Here is a 17,790-nt window from a genome sequence, read left to right as displayed (position 1 = left end):
GCTGACCTGTTTTGGACTCCAGGTGGGGTCAAAGGACACATACAACATAAGGTTGAGTCTTCTTCCTGCCTCTATCCTTCTACTTGCAAGAGGAAATCAGTGATTTCTGTTTCCTTTTGGGGAAAAAGCTCTCTTGTTTGGTGAGTGTGCAGAGCAGCGGCATCAGTCTGAGACACAGCATCTCTGTACCACAGAATACATCCTCAGTGCTAATTTTTCTTCATTGCAGTGACATGAGACATCCCTTTTAAATGAGGACCTGTGTTAAAACATGAGCCTTTGCAGAGCCAGATCATGAGCCTGGCAATGAGTGTGGAGGCTGCAGCCTCAGGGATACTGTGCTGTCCCAGAGGTAAGTTCAGATGGGTATTTTCACTTTCATTCTCAGAACCTGGAATTTCTAGTGACTCAACAGCTCTAAAATGAGTAGTGTTAGTGCTGGGCTTAGGGGTATTTATTCATTCAAATTTGTTTGATGACAAAGAGCCATTGAAAATAATCCATGCATCTCCCCTTGCAGACACACTCACATGAGTTTTGTTTACTGCTGTTTTTCATGCAAAAAATATTACAGGTTACCATGCAGATAAAAGACTTTAGTGCATGAGTCATGAGGTCATATAATACCAAGTGGGGAGGGACACCAAGGACCATCTGGTCCAGCCTTTCTTGGCAAAAGCATGGTCTGGACAGGATGGCCCAGCATCCTGTCCTGCTGAACCTTGAAAATGTCCAATATTGGGGAATCCATCATTACCCCAGGGAGATTATCTCAATGCTTGATTGTTCTGAAAAACTTTCTAATTGTGTTTAATTGGAACCTCCTTAGGAGCAGCTTGTATCTATTTGTCTTGTACATTGTCTTTTCCATGTGACTCCTTGGAAAAGGAAGTCTCCATTTTCTCTGTAGCCATGCTTTAAAAACTGGAACACAGTGATAAAGTCTACCCTGAACTTTCTTTTCTCAAGACTGAACAAACCCAGTTCTCTCAGCCTTCCTCATATGGCAGGCTGCCTGGTCCTTTTACCTTTTCTGTGCCCCTCTCTGGATCCTCTCCAGCCTGTCCACATCCTTTTCTGCAGAGCAGGGACCAAAACTGAACAGTGTGCCAGATGAGGGCTGACAATCACTGAACAGAGTGGGACAATGATTTATTTCTCTCTGCTCCGATGTCCCTGAGCAGCGTCCTGTCGGTTTCCTTTGCTGCAGCAGCACAATGTTCACCCTTGAGCTGTTGTCCCTCAGAGCCCCCAGGTCCCTTTCCCAGACAGGGAGATCCCAGCCTGTGCTGCACTCCTGGACTCTGCTCTCCCAGGACCTTACACCTGCCCTTGTGGAACTTCACACGGTTCTTGTCAGCTCACTCTTCCATCCTATTCAAGTCTTTCTGCAGGGTGTCTCTTCTGTCTTGTCCCTGTTTTTTATTGCTATGCATTCCTGGCTGCTTCTTGCTCATTGCTGGAAAAATTTGCAACTACATCAAAGAAACCCCAATGGTTCAATGGTACCTGTGTGTGTGATTGTAATACTGGTAGATAGTAAGTAGATATAGTGCATATATTTGAAGAAAAACAGAATCATCTTGCAAGAAATTAGTGAGCAGGAAAAAGAGCAAAATGACTGCAGTAATATTCTGTATTTAAATTGAGAGAACTCTTTGTAATAAGTATATGGTAAACAGACAAGGGAAGATCCCTTCTTGAGTTATTTGAAATATGCAGTGTGTTGTGAAACACTGTCTGGACCCATTTGTGTTTACATTCTGTACTTCTAGTCTACAGATTATTTACCTGCTTTTTGAAATGCTGATTTGGAAGCTTTTTTATCATTTAAAAACAACTTACTCTCATCAACAAGTAATGTGAGACAGAGTTCTTGCAGAATATAGCACCACATTATTAAAGTTGTTAACTTACAAAATGACTCAGTTTAAGGGAAGAGTTTTCCTCAATGCATGTGCAAAAATTACATATTTGATAAGTTTGTCAAAAATCACCCCTTTTGATGGAATGTTAAATTTTAGTCTAAAACCAGCTTGTGACAACTTCTTCAAAATCAAATTTGGGGGAAAAAAAAGGAAAGAGGAATTAACAGCATTATTTCAATTAAGGAATGAATACAGAGGGAATTTAAAATATACTCTATCCCATTACCCTGTTGATCTGAAATGCAGGGTTGTTGCACCATTCTTCTCTTGTGCTGTAGAAGAAATTACTTTCCAGAAGATGAAATTCAGATGTTCTCATAAAAATATATTCATGCACAAGGTGTATAGAGATGTGTCATGTGTGAGGTACCTCAGTTTTTGTTCTGGCCTTACAACTGTAACATTTACATACTGTAAATATCAGGTATTAATGTTGCAGTGCTGCAGGTAGAAACCAGTTGTGGTTGGAGCAATGATTTTTTTTTTATAGGATCCTAATTCCACTTTTCTTTGCACTTATTCTGACAGAAAAGGAAATATTTTCATTGGTGTTTTACAGATTTTTGGCCACTTTTGAGATGAGAGTTCATGCACGGTGGGTGGATCGGCTACATTACTGTTTGATTGGTGTAAAGAGCTCTTCCATTACACCCATGGGTCCCCAAAGGTTTTATTAAGTACATTTTCCTTTTGAAAAATGTACTCAGGAACAACAATTGAAGATGATTCAGGCTTAATAAGATGAGAAGGGCTACAGAGAAAACAAAGGCAAAAGCTAGTGAAAATCGATGTGGAGAATGTTGACTTGTTCTCGTGCCCTTGGGCTATATGTTCAGAAAGTATCCTTTTCTCTCACAAATCCCATCTGTCATTTCCAATTTCTAAGAGAGGGTCTGGCAAGGAAATGTGAAGAATCTCATGAGTGCTAGAATTACTGGTGTTGTGCAATGGAAATAGAACAGATAATTTTTTGACAGAAGAGATTCATGTCAGATAAATGCAGTTCAGTTAAATAGAAAGCTGCCAAAAATGCAATAAAAACGTTTAATCAAGATATGTCCATGTGTTGAAAGAAACTGTTTTCACAATATCAAAATATATTTACCTCTGTGTCTAAAATGTTTAGTCAAGGTTTGTAATTTCAATTTTTTTTCCTTATTTTGGCTTTGTACTGCACTAGCAGCATTCTGATAATACAATATCAGAATGTAATATTTAGCATACAGTGTATAAACATTTTCACAATGTGAAATTTTAGTGTTGCTAAACTAAAGATTCCAATGTCCTATATTTAGATTTGACACATTGCAGGGAAGTTTCTAAAATGCAGATTAGTTTTTCCTTCTTTCTGCATCTCAACAGAATGTCAGGATATCAGAAATTCCTAGAAAATGTTATATATTTTGTAAAGGTCTAGTTAAAATTAATTCAAGTTAGTCAGTTTTATCAAGGAAAAAGACTTTAAGAGATGAGCGAAGGCCAAACAGTAAATGGTTGATTATTAAATGAATTGTGATCAGCTCTGAAACAGAAGTCCCAAGAAGATTTTGAATCAGGGGAGCTGAGTTGTGGTTCCCCACCTATGCAGTGTCACCATTTTATGCATGTACATCACAAATTTGTTGCAAAATATACACAGTACCTGATTCTGATTTCTGTACCAGAACCAGTCTAAGACCAATATGGAAGGAGAACTCAGCCACGTATTAAACAATGGTTGATTATTTATCATATTCATGGTGCTACTGGTATATCCAGCTCTGTTGTCAAATAAACCAAACCCCCCTGTAATGAGATATTGACAACTGCTTTTAAAACTCCAACCATAAGGTGCAAAACCATTTCCAAATACAGGATAAAATAATTAATTCCTTTATTATTTGTATGTATAAGATCTGATAATTTTGCATTCTGGCCACATTTATGGGTATGTTTACAACTACCACCCGACCTCACATGTATGGTAGTACCCATACTTACTGCAAAATAAAGGAAATCTGCTTTGAGATTTGAGCTATTTTTGTAAAACTAACTATCTTTTTATGAGACTAGTGAAATACTGAAGTATTTCTCATGACTGGAGTAAAGTTTTAGATTTGAAGAGCCAGAGCCATTATGGTTTCCACTCTGATCTTTAGTGCAGTGCTATTTTTGGTCAGGATAGGAATTTTTATGCTGATGTGTAGGAGGTGTCCCAGTGATTTGTGGCCAAGTGTGACTGTGGATGTTCTGACCAGGGAAGTGGTTCCTTTTCCTGGTGGTTCTGCTACTGTGTAGTCTCAATAATATGCACAGAAGCTTAAAGAAAACAGTAGGGAGGACTGAGCAGGTAAAAGAGCACGGGGGAGATTAGATGAAGGTAAATGTTAGCATCATTGCTGTCATAGGCAGGAACTCCTTTCTCAAGGTCACCCAAGAGAAGTCCCAGGGTGGTTGAATGTTCTGCTGCTGCCAGAAGTGAGGAGCCCCTGCCTGTCCTGTGATTAACCTGTGTTAGTTACAGCAGCACCTTGCAGTGGAGCTCGCAAAAGCGATGAAATCCTCGTTACTCATCAGGACAGAACAATTGAAAAGTACAGAGAATGGTAATAAAGGTTTCAGCAGCAGCATTTCCCATTCATCACTGAGCTTCCTTTCATCTTCTTAGCCCTTATTTATTTTGCCCAATGGGATATCTTGGATTCTGTAGTTTCATCTTTGAGGACACTACTAGTGCACACAATGGATGGTGGTGTTCTTTTCACGTTGTGCAAATGGGCTTATGACTCCGTCCTGAGCAAAAAGTGAATTAGTATGCAAGATGTCAATACAATGTTAAATTAAACAGCACATAGTAATGAAAGGCATTTAGTAATGTTCAATGAAATCTTAACTGAGCAGAACCGATTATTGTATAAAACAGAATGGATAAAAGGCTTGACTCATCCATTGTCTAGACAAATCACTTAGAAATATGTGGGTTAGCTTTAGAGCCATTCAGACAATGTAAAAGCTTATTTGTAATCTGTTTGTCAAATTAAAAATGTTTCTTCATTTTACTCCTTTGTAAGCTATGAAGAAATACAATGTGTTGCCAAACAGCTTAAAATAAGTAGCAAGAAGGCAAAAGACTTGCCCAGTGGCAGATGACAGATCCTGAGTAGGGCCAGGAAATAATTTCTGGCAGGTTGTTTGTCCTCCAGAAAATGTAGTTTTGATTGACTTAAAACATTTTGTAGATTCCACTCAAATTCAGCAAACGCTTTTGCTAAGCAAAGCTAAAGAAGACAGGCAAAGAAGGAGATGCTGAAAACAGTTTGTCAAGGTAGGGTCACACAGAGGTTTGGTCTTCTTTTTTCAAAGGCAACAAGAGTAAGACCACTGTCCCATCACTTCTGAAAGCAGTGATTTCAGCACATTTGATGAAGAGGAAAGCACATTTGATCTTCTCCTTTCTCTGATCTATAGTGGAAGTGTTTACTGATAAAAAATTACTTTCATCACCACAAATGTGCATACTTTAATGCTTCCACTCTATGCTGGCTGCGCAAGCAGGATACTGGCTGGGAAATACCACATCCTGCAGTGCCTGACTGCCTTCCTGGCCACAGGCAGTACTGTCACTGTCCCAGGAGATGGAGGGAGCAAGTCCAGAAAGGCTTCAAGCTGAGGGAGTCACTGGCAGCAAGGGGTTCCGGGGCATCCTCCCACAGCTCTCAGTCCTGCAGGGTTTAATGAAGTCAAATGTCCAGAGGTTGCCTCCGTGGGTAATTGCAGAATTGTGAAAATATGAACTCTGCCTCTGCTTCTGCCTACACGCCTTCCTCTCCTTCATCTTCTACCGCTCACTGCAAGAAGGAAAACTATAGCTGCATTCACAAGAGCTTCTGAGAATTGCAGGCTTTTCTGTAAGCCTGCATTTTTCTCTCTGCTGCCATGTTTTCTAGAATCGATGAAAGTATTTTATTTTTTATTTCTGTTTCAATGCACTGCTGAATTGTTTTCTTCTTTTTTTTCCCAACAAGTGTTCTTTACAGCTTTTTAATAGAAAATATTACATATTCTTTTTTCTTCATTAAGCAGACATATCGGAGTACTTTTGACCATAGCAGCAGAACAATGAATTATTTTATTATATTCCTCATTTTGATTTGACACAAGAACAAATATTAGTTTATATGAAAATAACTTTTATTTTTAAATGGTACACATTGAATTGCTACACATGCTCCTCTTTCAAAGAATTAGGAATGATAGCTTGTAGAGAGTATTATTAATCACCATTCAAACTCCAAGCACAGGGGAGGGCTGCAGGGTTGAATTTTTAAAAAGAAAACACATAAAACAACATTAAAAACCTCTGCCCCATCAGCCTTAGATCTGTCATTGTGTCTTGGCTAACAAAACTTAGGAGACAGTCTGCCCATTTCACCTCCCTCTCTGCTGCCACAGTCTTGGTCTTTTCTTCAAGTCAATTATTGGTAACAAAATCATTTGGTAGTGATGGGAGTGTTCACCTTTGGGAAGGCCAGGCCCATCACTTCACCAGAGCCACCAGCAAGACCCTCTGATAGTACCATTACCTTTATCTGCCTACTTACCCCAGTACCATTTAGATTTCTCTGCTGGGTCTCCCACACTCGAGCTGGCTCTGGGGAAGCTGCTGGGGAGCAGCACCAGGATGTTGTGGCTCCTGCAGGAAATCACTTAGAGCCAGTTGTGATAAAAGCCAACAGTGGAAGTACAAAGGCAGACAGAGCTGAGAAATGCCAGAGCTGAGATCACCCATGCAAACTGCACTCAATCACCTTGTGCCTATTGACTATGATACAGCACCTAATTACATGTGCATGTGCAAATTTTTGGATCATTTTTGGACCATAATGTATATGCAATTCCTAATTTTTAAGTCATTGTCTCTCTGCAACTGTAGTAAGTCTTTTCACCTCATTTTTTGCTTTTCTTTGTACATGCAACCACATTCAAAGCTTTTGATGGCAGTGTTTAAGAGCAAGAAACAGAATTCCAGTCCTTCCTCAAGAGACAGTGATGCTGTAAACAAGCCAAGGTTCTTAAATCTTTTACAGCATCTCCAACTCCCATCCTATTCATGGCTCACTGATATGCTTAATTTGAACCCATCTGTTTGCTGCTTAAAGGGAAGGTTGCATTTTATTTATTTGCAGTCATTTACATTAAATCAGAGATTTGGCTGTACTCCTGAGTGGTCACTTAAGGCAGGTCTAATTGTACAGGAAAACAGACTTATTAATGTCAAATGGAAAGCAAGGCCAATTGAAATTTGCAGCAAGCTATTACCAGCCCTTCAATAAGGTATTAATTAAAAGCTCTGATACAATAAACTGACTATGTATAAATTTTGAACTTTAAAAAAACCAAAGTAGCTAAGAGAGGAAAAATAAACTGGGAAAAAAACTACTTTGAAATAATAGTCTTGGAGAAATATATAAATATGCTGGAAACAGAGACACATAAAACCAGATTTGCAAGGTGAATGTACCTGTTACAGTCCAGATACCCATCTCAGTTCAGATATTTCATAATCTCTTGTTCCTAATATACCAATCTGAAGGAAGTTTCATGTATTGAGAAACATCACACAAAGCACGGAGATGTAATAAAAGAAGTAGACAATTTGTTTCTCTAGCTTTACAGGGACCTTTCTTTTACCATATTATTGGAATATGAATCCCAATATTACCAGTTAGATTGTGCCTGGGCCAGTCTGACCCTTGCTGCTGGGCCAAAGGCGGCAACTGTGGTGTAATCACCCCAGAGATACCTTGGCTTGCTGGAGATTGCAGCTGGGCACTGAACAAGTCCAGGCTTGTTAGGAACTCCGTTTACCTCAGGAGGAATGGCTTCTGGCGGTGGTGAAGAGAAAAAGAGATGGATTCTGCTGGAGGGTTTAAATCCAGAGGTTTATTCCATGGTCACAGAGGTCTGAATGTAGGCAACTGCTCCAACAGAATCCGGCCACGTGGTCCGATTCACCTTTTAAGCTCAGGGACAGGGGGAGGGGAGGTACAGGTGAGCCACCAACCAGGTGAGAGGGGCAGGGTCTCAGGGGAAGATGACACCCAGACAGGCCAATGACCCCTGGGCCTGAGGGGCATCCTTTGAACTTGACCAACCACACGACACCTTGCTGGAATGTTAAGCCTGATTGACAGGACTCACTCAGCATGGGGGCAAGGGGGAAGGGAGAGAGGTATAGGCACACCTGGGGAAGTGACCTGGAAGTCCAAAATGGGACATTACAGCACACCACAGCACCATATCAAGGGGTTTAAAAGACTCATCTGTTGCTAGAAATAGCAGCAGTGGGCAATGAACATCTTTCATGCTGAAGCTCAGATTCACTCCAGCAGCTCATAGCTACACACACAAGACACACAGCAGTGCTGGGACCAGGAGCTGCTGCCACTGCACACAGAGGCTTCCTGCAGGCAGCCAGTGCCACAGCTCCTCTCCCACAGGCCCTGGTGCTAACAGCCCATGATATCAACTCATGCCCTGCTGACCTTCATGCTGGGGAGGTGCATGAGATTGGTGCTGGTGCTATGGCAGCACCACCAGATCCATGCTGGGAACCACAGTGTCCAAGGGAAGGCAATCCATGTGTTCTTGATGTGTCAAAAAGCTGACTTTATTGTAAAGCATGTTACAAGGATAAAAGAAGGTGTGATTTGAAAACAGATTTGAAATATTGAGCTATAAAGGATAAACCAACATGTTGCAGTAGCTGGATTAATTTGCCAAAGAGAGTGTGCTGGATCTTCCAGTGTGATTGTGATGTTGCTGCACTAACCAGTAGAAAACTCCTTAGATTTGGAAAGCCTAAAGGATTCTTTCAGCAAAATCTTTCTTGAACTTACTAAAGCTGGCTGTGGTAAAGCATTCAGAATAGCTGCTCAGACACCAGTCTTACACTGGATGACTTGCTCTTTCTGAAGTCCAGAATGACATCATTAATTGCTTCCCGTCCTTCCAGGTTATCTGCTTCCCATTTCTTGTGATTGGCACAAAGTAATTACATGGTGCTTTTTCCAAACAGAACCTTGTACTGCCAGTGAAGAAGTGATGTCCATGCAACTGGCTGAAAACTTTGACCCCACAATACCCAAGGAAGGGAGAAAGAATAAGATATTTCCATTCTCCATCCTCCTTTAGGTCCCTGATTGACTTTTCTATAGGACATTTTGATGATATGTTCCTGTCTTAAATGGCTTTCCATAGTCTGTATCTAGTCTAAAATAAGTGGTGAAGCGGTGTGTTAGATGCTGAGATCTTTTGTTGGATCTATCACAGGTCCAGTACTGCATGTGTCATTTAAAACCCAAATATGACACAACAGAGAATGTGTGCTTATACTGAGTATAAGCAGATTTACATGTGCTCAAAGATGTCCCTGGGCATTGACGAAAACTGACAACTGGCCTCCCTCTCTTTTAAGAAGTCCTTTTAATCTGCAGTACTGGTGCTGCCTGCAAATGCTCTGTTGGGAATTGTCTCTGATGGCCACATGTGGCTAGGAAATGTCCATGTTAGCTGGTCATTGTGGGCTGGATCTGTGCCAGACATGCTTTAGCTATTTCTTATTTGGTCAGTCAGAGTCAGGCCCCTAGACTTTCTTGAGCTTGCCTGTGATTTTGGGAGAAGGGAGAGGGCAGATGCAGGGCTGTGCTCAGTGCAGGCAGGGTCTGACTGCCCCACAGCCTGCCTGCAGAGAGGCTTCCAAGTCCTGTCTCTGTACTAAGCACCCTTCTCCTAGTGGAATCCAATCTTATCTCCCTAGGGTTGGCTCCTAACCCATTCACAGTCCTTCAAGCATCACTACTGCCCACAGCTCTGTGGGGAGCAGCTCAGTGCATCTGACAGGAGGACAGAGGTGCTGGCTGGGGTTCAGGAATGTAGTATGAGCCAGAGTAGTGCTCAAGAGGAGCAATCTCTCTTCCCAGACTGGCACAAAGCCACTCAGGGGTAAATGCCCTTTCCCAAAAAGTGATCAACAAGGGAGGCAAACCTTGAACGTGGGCATTTCCTGGGGACTGTGGTTACTGCAGGTCCCTGTGCTGCACTGTGGGTGCTCTGTGCCACCCACTTCCCTCAAAAGGAGCCAGTGTCACTGGGGACCCACTCTGAGCTCCACCTACACTTTGTGGACCAAGCCCTGTTGGGGTTCAAGCCCCACCCCGTGACATTGGCAACCCCACTAAATGCAGCCCCTGGCCCAGCAGGGACGCCCAGCAACCCAGGAGCCCTTTGGTCAGGCTGCAGGGCTTGGTGTCTGGCTAGGCCTCCTCCTCCACCTCCTCCTGCTTCTCCTCCTCCTCCTCCCTGAAGGAGCCTGTCTGAACCACAGCCAAAACTTAACACAACTGTCAGCTCAAATCCATGTGTTGTTCTCTGAGCCAAAGCACTGACACAGGGAAAAAAACCCTCTGTGTTTCTTGTTGGGTCTGTAGGAATTCAATTGCCAGCACATATTGCTTCCAGCAGACACAGCACAGCTTGACCTGTTCTCACAGGCAACAGAAGTTGAATTTAGGAGCCCCAATAATTGCAGCAATCTGGTCATAAATGAATTATAGGGCAACAATTAGCTACTGAAATTTTTAGATTGGAGAAGTTTTCTTTTTGTGGATAAAAAATGAATTAATGGAATAAATTATTGCTGCAAGTTATTATTTCTGCTCCCGTTGTTTGCCGATCTGGGATACATCTGATACAAACATTCATCAAGCAAGCCTGTGTCACTCTTTTCAGCTACAAAAACAAAAATGCACTGCGCATTTAATTCATTATGATTTCCCTGACCATTCTTTGGATCATTTACATTTGCCCAAGTGGATTTAAAATGCTACCAGATCTCCTCTAACATTTCACAGGCACACTGAAAGGTGTAAAGAGCTCTGAAAAGGTGCAAGACGAGGGAGAATAAAGCACAAGGATTTTAGCAGCCACACTAAGTAAAGTCTTTATAAGGACAGATCTGGCATTTCAAAAATAGTTTCTTCTCAACCTTTTGAGAATGTGCTGAGATTTATCATCTGAAAGGAGCTGATTTCACCTTTCAAACAGAACAATGTCCTGTGTGCCTTTTTGTAGGTATTTGTTCTGTAAAATGGACGGGGAGGGATAAGGGAGGGAGAGAAGCCTTTTTGGAAACAGAGGTCTTTGTGTTGATCGTGCTGGACCCTGTATTGATTTCTTATCATTACCTAGAAAAAAACCAAAAGGTCACTGGAATGAATTGTTGATCAAAGAGGGTAGGATCTGAGATGGTTAAATCTGAGGATTTAAATCTACAGAACTTTTCCCTATGCATATGCAGTGTGACAAAATTTGAAGCCTAACTTTTCCAGATCTTGATTTTGTTTTGTAAGATTGGGTAAGTAATCCCATCTGCATTTTCCCCCTGTGCAAGTATGTTACTGCTATTAGCATCTTAAAATTTATTTTGCTCATGCCAAGTTATTTAGCAAGCAGGAAAGCCTTATTGATGAACACAAAATACTGAGGGTTTTTCTAGGTCTCCAAAGTATTTATTTTGTCTCAAGAAGCTTGCAAGTATCAGAAAATTTATATGTGCCTGGAAAAAAATTCAAGGGACTTCTTGTATTATACCCAAACTATGCAGCACACTCAGGAGCACATGAAGGTGACACTGGCCTCCAGATGTTCACAGTATGACACTGGGTAGATTAATAGATATCACTCTCTTCCTGGGACCTGATATTCCCTTTTCCTGGGTATGTGACACTATGAGCACATGCCATGCCAAGATGAGGTCTGGTGCACAGCCCCTCATTAATCACCCATAAGCTTCTGAGACAGTGTAGCAGGAACACTGGGTACTCAGCAGGCTCCCCTGGCTGTGGGACACCAGCAGGAGGACAGCAGGCACACCACAGATCTCACCTTTCTCCCTGCATGGACACAAGCCTGGAGGAGCAAACAGTCAGCTGGATTTGCTCCTCTCTATTCCCTTCTACTGAGAAGCTTTTCAGAAGCCAGTAAATTTGAAACGATCATAACTTGCTGGTGCAGATAATTCTGCTGTGGCCAAAAACAGTTAACTTATGAACTGTAGGTTTTCCTGGACCCACTAAAATGAACTGTAGAGTCAGATTTAATAATTTAAGGGTGGTAGGTTTCCTGCCTGTAGAGGTCTGGGGGGAAAATGTTCTTCAAATCCTGGAATTCAGAGAAAACAAAGTTAAAAGGAAATGCTTGTTATTCTACTTCTACTTTTAAAGAGCTGGATGTAGTACAAAGCATTGATTCTGGTAAGTAGCAGTCACTGAGAAATCATAATAGATGTAAATTACTCAAACCCTCCTCAGACTCAGCTGACTACAGGTCACAAAAACATAGCTAAAAGTGAGGACCCAGAGCTTTGGGAAACATGCACAGAGTGTAGGGGAGGTTTTGCTCCACATCTGCAACAGAAACTTTATGGTCTCTGCTTCTTTCTCAAAGACACCAGTACAAATCCAAATTAACTCAATGTCCTGATGCAGGACAGAGATGCTCTAGAGTTGCTCCAGTCTCACTGAGAGCAGGATTTATGCCATATGTTTATTCCCAAAACACAGTATTGCTTCTTCTGGTTTCTGCCTGGAGAAAACATTTGTGTGTCTCTCTGAGCTCTGGATGACTTTATACACGATTAAGCTTTGCATGTGATAAAGAAAAATGTTATAAAAACTCCTTAAAGTTCCTGTTAGCATAGAAACACATCACTGTACCACTGGGCAGGCGTATAAATAGCTGAGAAGTGCTTTCCGTGCAGCTGGTGCTTTGCTGCGTTTCACCAGGAGAGGGTAGAGTTTGGAAAGGACTCCTGGCAGCCCAGGCTCCCTATTGTGCTGGGAAACAGCGAAGGGAAAACAAGCACAAGTTTCTCCTCTGCCTGTTTGCACCGACTGACTATGTGCGAGAGTCAGCAGATGAACTCTGGAAGACCTTAAAGTAAACAGAAAACGGAAAGAGAAACAAAATTCAAAAGCAGCTTCCTAGGGAAGTCGGTGGAAGCGAAGGGAGAAGCCGCGGCAGCTCCCGTGGGCTCGCCCCGCCGGCTGTCTCAGAGCTGTCACTCACTGCACCGTGCCTTAATCAGAGCTCGGGATTTATTTCTCTGCCGTGACTTCCAAGCTGTGAATAGATATCCCGTTTAGAGACAGAATGGGACCTGAAAAGACTCTCGAGCACTGAACAGAGTGGTGAGTTTTATTAAATGGTTTCTTCTCTTTCCAGTCTGCTGGAGCTTTCTAACACCCTGCTTGCAGGCACAGCAGCCCGATGACTTGTCTTTTCCCTGCAGCTTGTTGCATTCCTCACCAGGCTTTCCCGACCGCAGGTTTCTGTCAGTAACCTTTCCCATCAGGACTCCAGGGCAGTTTGGTGACATTTGTAACAGAGCTGGCTCAGTGCTGATTTGCTTTCATGAGAGATTAAAACCCCAAAGCTGTGAAACCAAACAACGGGCTAAAAATCAACCAAAATCCAACACAATTATAAAATGGCAGGTGACTCTAGGTTTCCAGATGTGGACAGTGATGGATCAGTAAAAAGTGAAGAAATGGAGATTGTAGTCAATGTCGGCGGAGTAAGGCAGGTGTTCTACGGAGATAACCTGAACCAGTACCCAGAGACACGGCTGGCAGAGCTGGTCAATTGTTTATCGGGGGGATACGATAGCATATTTTCCCTCTGTGATGACTATGATCCTGGAAAGAGAGAGTTTTACTTTGACAGAGATCCAGATGCTTTCAAATGCATTATTGACGTGTACTACTTTGGGGAAATTCACATGAAGAAAGGAATATGCCCCATATGTTTCAAGAATGAAATGGAATTTTGGAAAGTGGATCTGCAATTTTTGGATGACTGCTGCAAAGCTCACCTAAGTGAAAAAAAGGAGGAACTGGAAGAAATAGCCCGAAGGGTGCAACTCATTCTGGACGACTTGGGAGTAGATGCCTCAGAAAGTCGCTGGAAAAAGTGCCAAAAATGCATCTGGAAATTTCTGGAGAAACCAGAATCATCCTATCCAGCTAGAGTGATTGCTGTACTGTCCTTTCTGTTTATTTTGATCTCCTCTGTTGTGATGTGTGTGGGGACCATCCCAGACCTGCAGGTGGTAGATGCAGAGGGGAACCGTATGGAGCACCCGACCCTGGACAGCATCGAGACCGCCTGCATAGGCTGGTTCACCATGGAGTACGTGCTGAGGCTGATCTCCTCTCCCAACAAACTCCACTTTGCCCTCTCTTTCATGAACATTGTTGATGTGCTAGCAATACTTCCTTTCTACGTCAGCCTGACCTTGACCCACCTGGGAGCCAAGCTGATGGAGCTGAGCAATGTCCAGCAGGCTGTCCAGGCGCTGCGCATCATGAGGATCGCGAGGATTTTCAAGCTCGCACGGCATTCCTCAGGGCTCCAGACCCTAACCTATGCCCTGAAACGCAGCTTTAAGGAGCTGGGGCTGCTCCTCATGTACTTAGCTGTTGGAATATTTGTCTTTTCTGCCCTAGGTTATACCATGGAACAAAGTCACCCCGAAACTTTATTTAAAAGCATCCCTCAATCATTTTGGTGGGCAATCATTACCATGACCACAGTTGGATATGGAGACATTTACCCTAAAACAACACTAGGAAAACTGAATGCTGCCATCAGTTTTCTTTGTGGAGTGATAGCGATCGCCCTCCCCATCCATCCCATCATTAACAACTTTGTCAGGTATTACAACAAACAGAGAGTTTTAGAAACAGCTGCCAAACATGAATTGGAGCTGATGGAACTAAACTCTGCTGAGGGGAAAGCCGCAGGCTCCAGAAGTGAACTGGAGGATCTTTCAAGGGAAAGCAAAGAGGGTCCTTTTTATAGCAGCCGGATAAAAGTCTCCCACAGTGACACCTTTATTCATCTCCTGTCAGAAGAGAAACACCATAGGACCAGGCTTCAAAGCTGCAAATAAACTGTGAGCTGTTGTCAGCGCTAAGCTGCAGATCGGGACAACCTGACAATCAGCTATGGAAGGGACTCACAGATCTGTCAGAGTTGGGAGGGAGCACTGCTTTGCTTTTCCAACATGAATATAAATTAACCCCATGGCTTCTCCATCAACAGTTGGTAAGACTTTACCATTATTAACCCAAAATAAAACAGTAGGACTCCAGCAGTCTGAGATAAGACTGCTTATATTGAGTGTGTTCTGACAAAAACCATTTGTAACCATTTCAGAGACTGAAAAATCCTTCCTGATCCGTAAATGTTCAATGACCCGAATGTGCAACATTGCCACATCAGAACTTTGTACCTGTGACAATAAAGAGCAGCATCACACAGATTGTGTCTTCCAGGCTCTCTTCAATGCCTTTGCAGCTAGGGGAACTGCTCCTTAAAAAAATTAAAGCAGCCTCTCATTTGTATAAGATTCAGGCGTACAGCAAAATGTTACAAGCAGTCTGAGCCTAGAGATACTGAAGGTATCAGCATATCGTGTGCAGAATAATAGAGTGAATAAATGGCTTTGTTTTGTAAAATGTGCTTTGGGGTCAACTTTTTGGATAGGTTTCTGTTCCTATTTCCAGAAAAAGTGTCATTTTCAATGGGACATGAAACTATATTTTGAGCAGAGATACAGAACAGATCAGTGTATTTTCAGGAGCAAATTTAAAAATATTTGTTCTAGCTATTAATTGCTGGGTGGTTTATATATGCAGGGATCTTTCAGGAAGGATTTATAATTAAGTAGCTTTTTAAAACTGTAAGTTAAATCATGGTATCTTAAATTCCCTACTAAATCAAGGGAAGTTTATAAGGAAGTTAAATTGAGTAATTCTAAATAAGAAACTAACTCTTTGAAAGTAAGTGCACAGAAAGTTTCAGAAAAAATAGTATAGTCTCCAACTGATTTTTAGTAAAGATATGTAGCTGAATAAAGATGTTATTTTTTTAAATGACATACTCATCCCCTACAATAACTGCAAACTCTGTAAACATTAGTTTACAGAAGCAGTAGGTACTGATCAGTATCTTATTTATTAATTAGTATACTAATGAATCAACATCAGTGTATAAGGTACTATCCTTTTCAAAAGCAAGTGCCATCTACATAAGTCTAAATTTGGTTGGTGTAAAAACTGCATGTGTAATAGGTCTGGTGCCAGAGAAATCCATTGAAACTAGGAGTTTTGCCAGCTTGGAGGGAAGGGGAGCACTGGCACACAGATATATTTACATAAATTGGAAGCAGGATCCCAAATGTTTAAAGGGCTAGAGTAGCTATCTGTATTTGTTCCCTGTTGTGCTGAGCAGCCCCTTGCCCAGGTGAAATGCAGCAACACCAGCCATGACCTATCCCTGGGCACCTCATGCCCAAGATCCCCCTACAGGTCTTTGGGACATTTTTCCTGGGACATGGGCAAGCAGCGGGCCTGTGACATCCACCCCACACACCCCACAGGAGCAGTGGCTGGAGGGGCGCAGAGCTGAGGGATGGGCTCTGTGCTCCTTTCTGGCTCCTGGTTTGTCCCTGTTCCCTGGCAGAGTGGTATGTGTCTGCTGGTGGGGAGCTCCCTGTCCGTCTGGGAGCAGAGAGCAGTGGTGGCATGTAGGGGTGGGCAGGTGTGCAGTGAAGGGCAGCACTCCTCAGGAACATCAGCCACCCTGTATCTCTCCTAGCATGGAAATCAGCCCCTGCTTCCCCAGGCTGAAGGCCTTTCCCAACATTACACCTCAAATTGCTGATCTCCAGGGACACCTACTTGGTACCCCCATGTCCCAGCCCTGTGCCTGACCTAATGTCCTTTCCCTCAGTTTGTTACCCTGTCCTTTCTTACATACCTCCATCAAGGAAGATAATTTAAACAATGTCTAAACATTTCTGTACCCAAATCCTTCCACCAGCATTTGTGCCAAATTCTCTCCTGCCTAAGACGAACAGCCACTGTAAGTACCTCCTCAGCCCAAGCACCCCTTCACATCCACCTTCCCCTCCACATCCCTGCTCTTGGCCTCTAGAACTGCTCTCTCACTCTGCCTCACTTGCTGAGACCTGCTCCTTGCTTGCCAACAGCATCAGCTCCTCTCCCTGGCTGCCTGGCCAGGACCACAGCTGGCTCCCATCTAAGGGACAGGATCCTGTCCCTGCACAGCTTAAGACTTCCAGGTTACAAGTATGGGCTGCAAACCAGCAAAAATTGACTCAGCTGGGGTGCTGAGGGTGGGAGAAGAGGGAATCTAACACAGCTGTGTGAGCCCAGCTTTATCTATCAGCAGGAATATTACACACTCCTGACTTTGCTGGTGACATGCAAAGGGTAGCTGAGAGTGAGTTCAGTTAGCAAAAGCACTTTCTTGAATGAGGAAAGCACTGTGTTAAAACTAAGCTATATGGTTTAGCACTGCAAGTGCTAAATCTTCACTGCCATGCTTTGTCATTTATTTAACCTGACATTAAATTTTAAAAAACCCTCTCTTTTATCAGAAATTATTTTATGGGCTAATTTCTCCAATGAGTTATGCCTTTGAGCACTGGGCTCTGCTTATGCTCTGTCAGTGTGGAAAGAGTTTAGAGACAACCTTGGTGCTGCTGTAGCCCAGGCAGGTCTCAGTGTGTCTTGCTGCAGTAGGGACCTCATTTGTTGGATTTTTTGCTATAAATTATGTTTTCTTAAAAGGCTGTGTGTGGGCAGGATGGATTCCTGCCTATTTGCCTTGCTCATGGTGTGGAAACCCTGCAGGAGCAGGGGGAGATGTGGGCAGTGGTGGAAGGACAGGGCAGGCTGGCAGCCCATGGTGAGACTGGAAAGGAGCAGGGGGTCTTGAGCACACAATCCTGATG

The 17,790-nt window shown here is 42.8% G+C and overlaps 1 protein-coding gene across 1 annotated transcript in view; it reads left to right on the top strand.

Moving 5' to 3' along the window:
* The first annotated feature begins 12,866 nt into the window (after positions 1-12,866).
* The window catches only part of KCNF1 (potassium voltage-gated channel modifier subfamily F member 1), a 28,492-nt gene continuing 23,568 nt past the window's right edge, over positions 12,867-17,790 (top strand). The window contains exon 1 of the mRNA XM_059468588.1: positions 12,867-15,074. Coding sequence (XP_059324571.1) covers positions 13,456-14,919 — 1,464 coding nt within the window. The 5' untranslated portion in view covers positions 12,867-13,455 and the 3' untranslated portion in view covers positions 14,920-15,074. The remainder of the gene's footprint in view (positions 15,075-17,790) is intronic.

Source organism: Ammospiza nelsoni, chromosome 3 (assembly GCF_027579445.1).
Source record: "Ammospiza nelsoni isolate bAmmNel1 chromosome 3, bAmmNel1.pri, whole genome shotgun sequence".
Classification (NCBI taxonomy): Eukaryota; Metazoa; Chordata; class Aves; order Passeriformes; family Passerellidae; genus Ammospiza; species Ammospiza nelsoni.
This window is presented reverse-complemented; position numbering and strand designations above follow the sequence as displayed.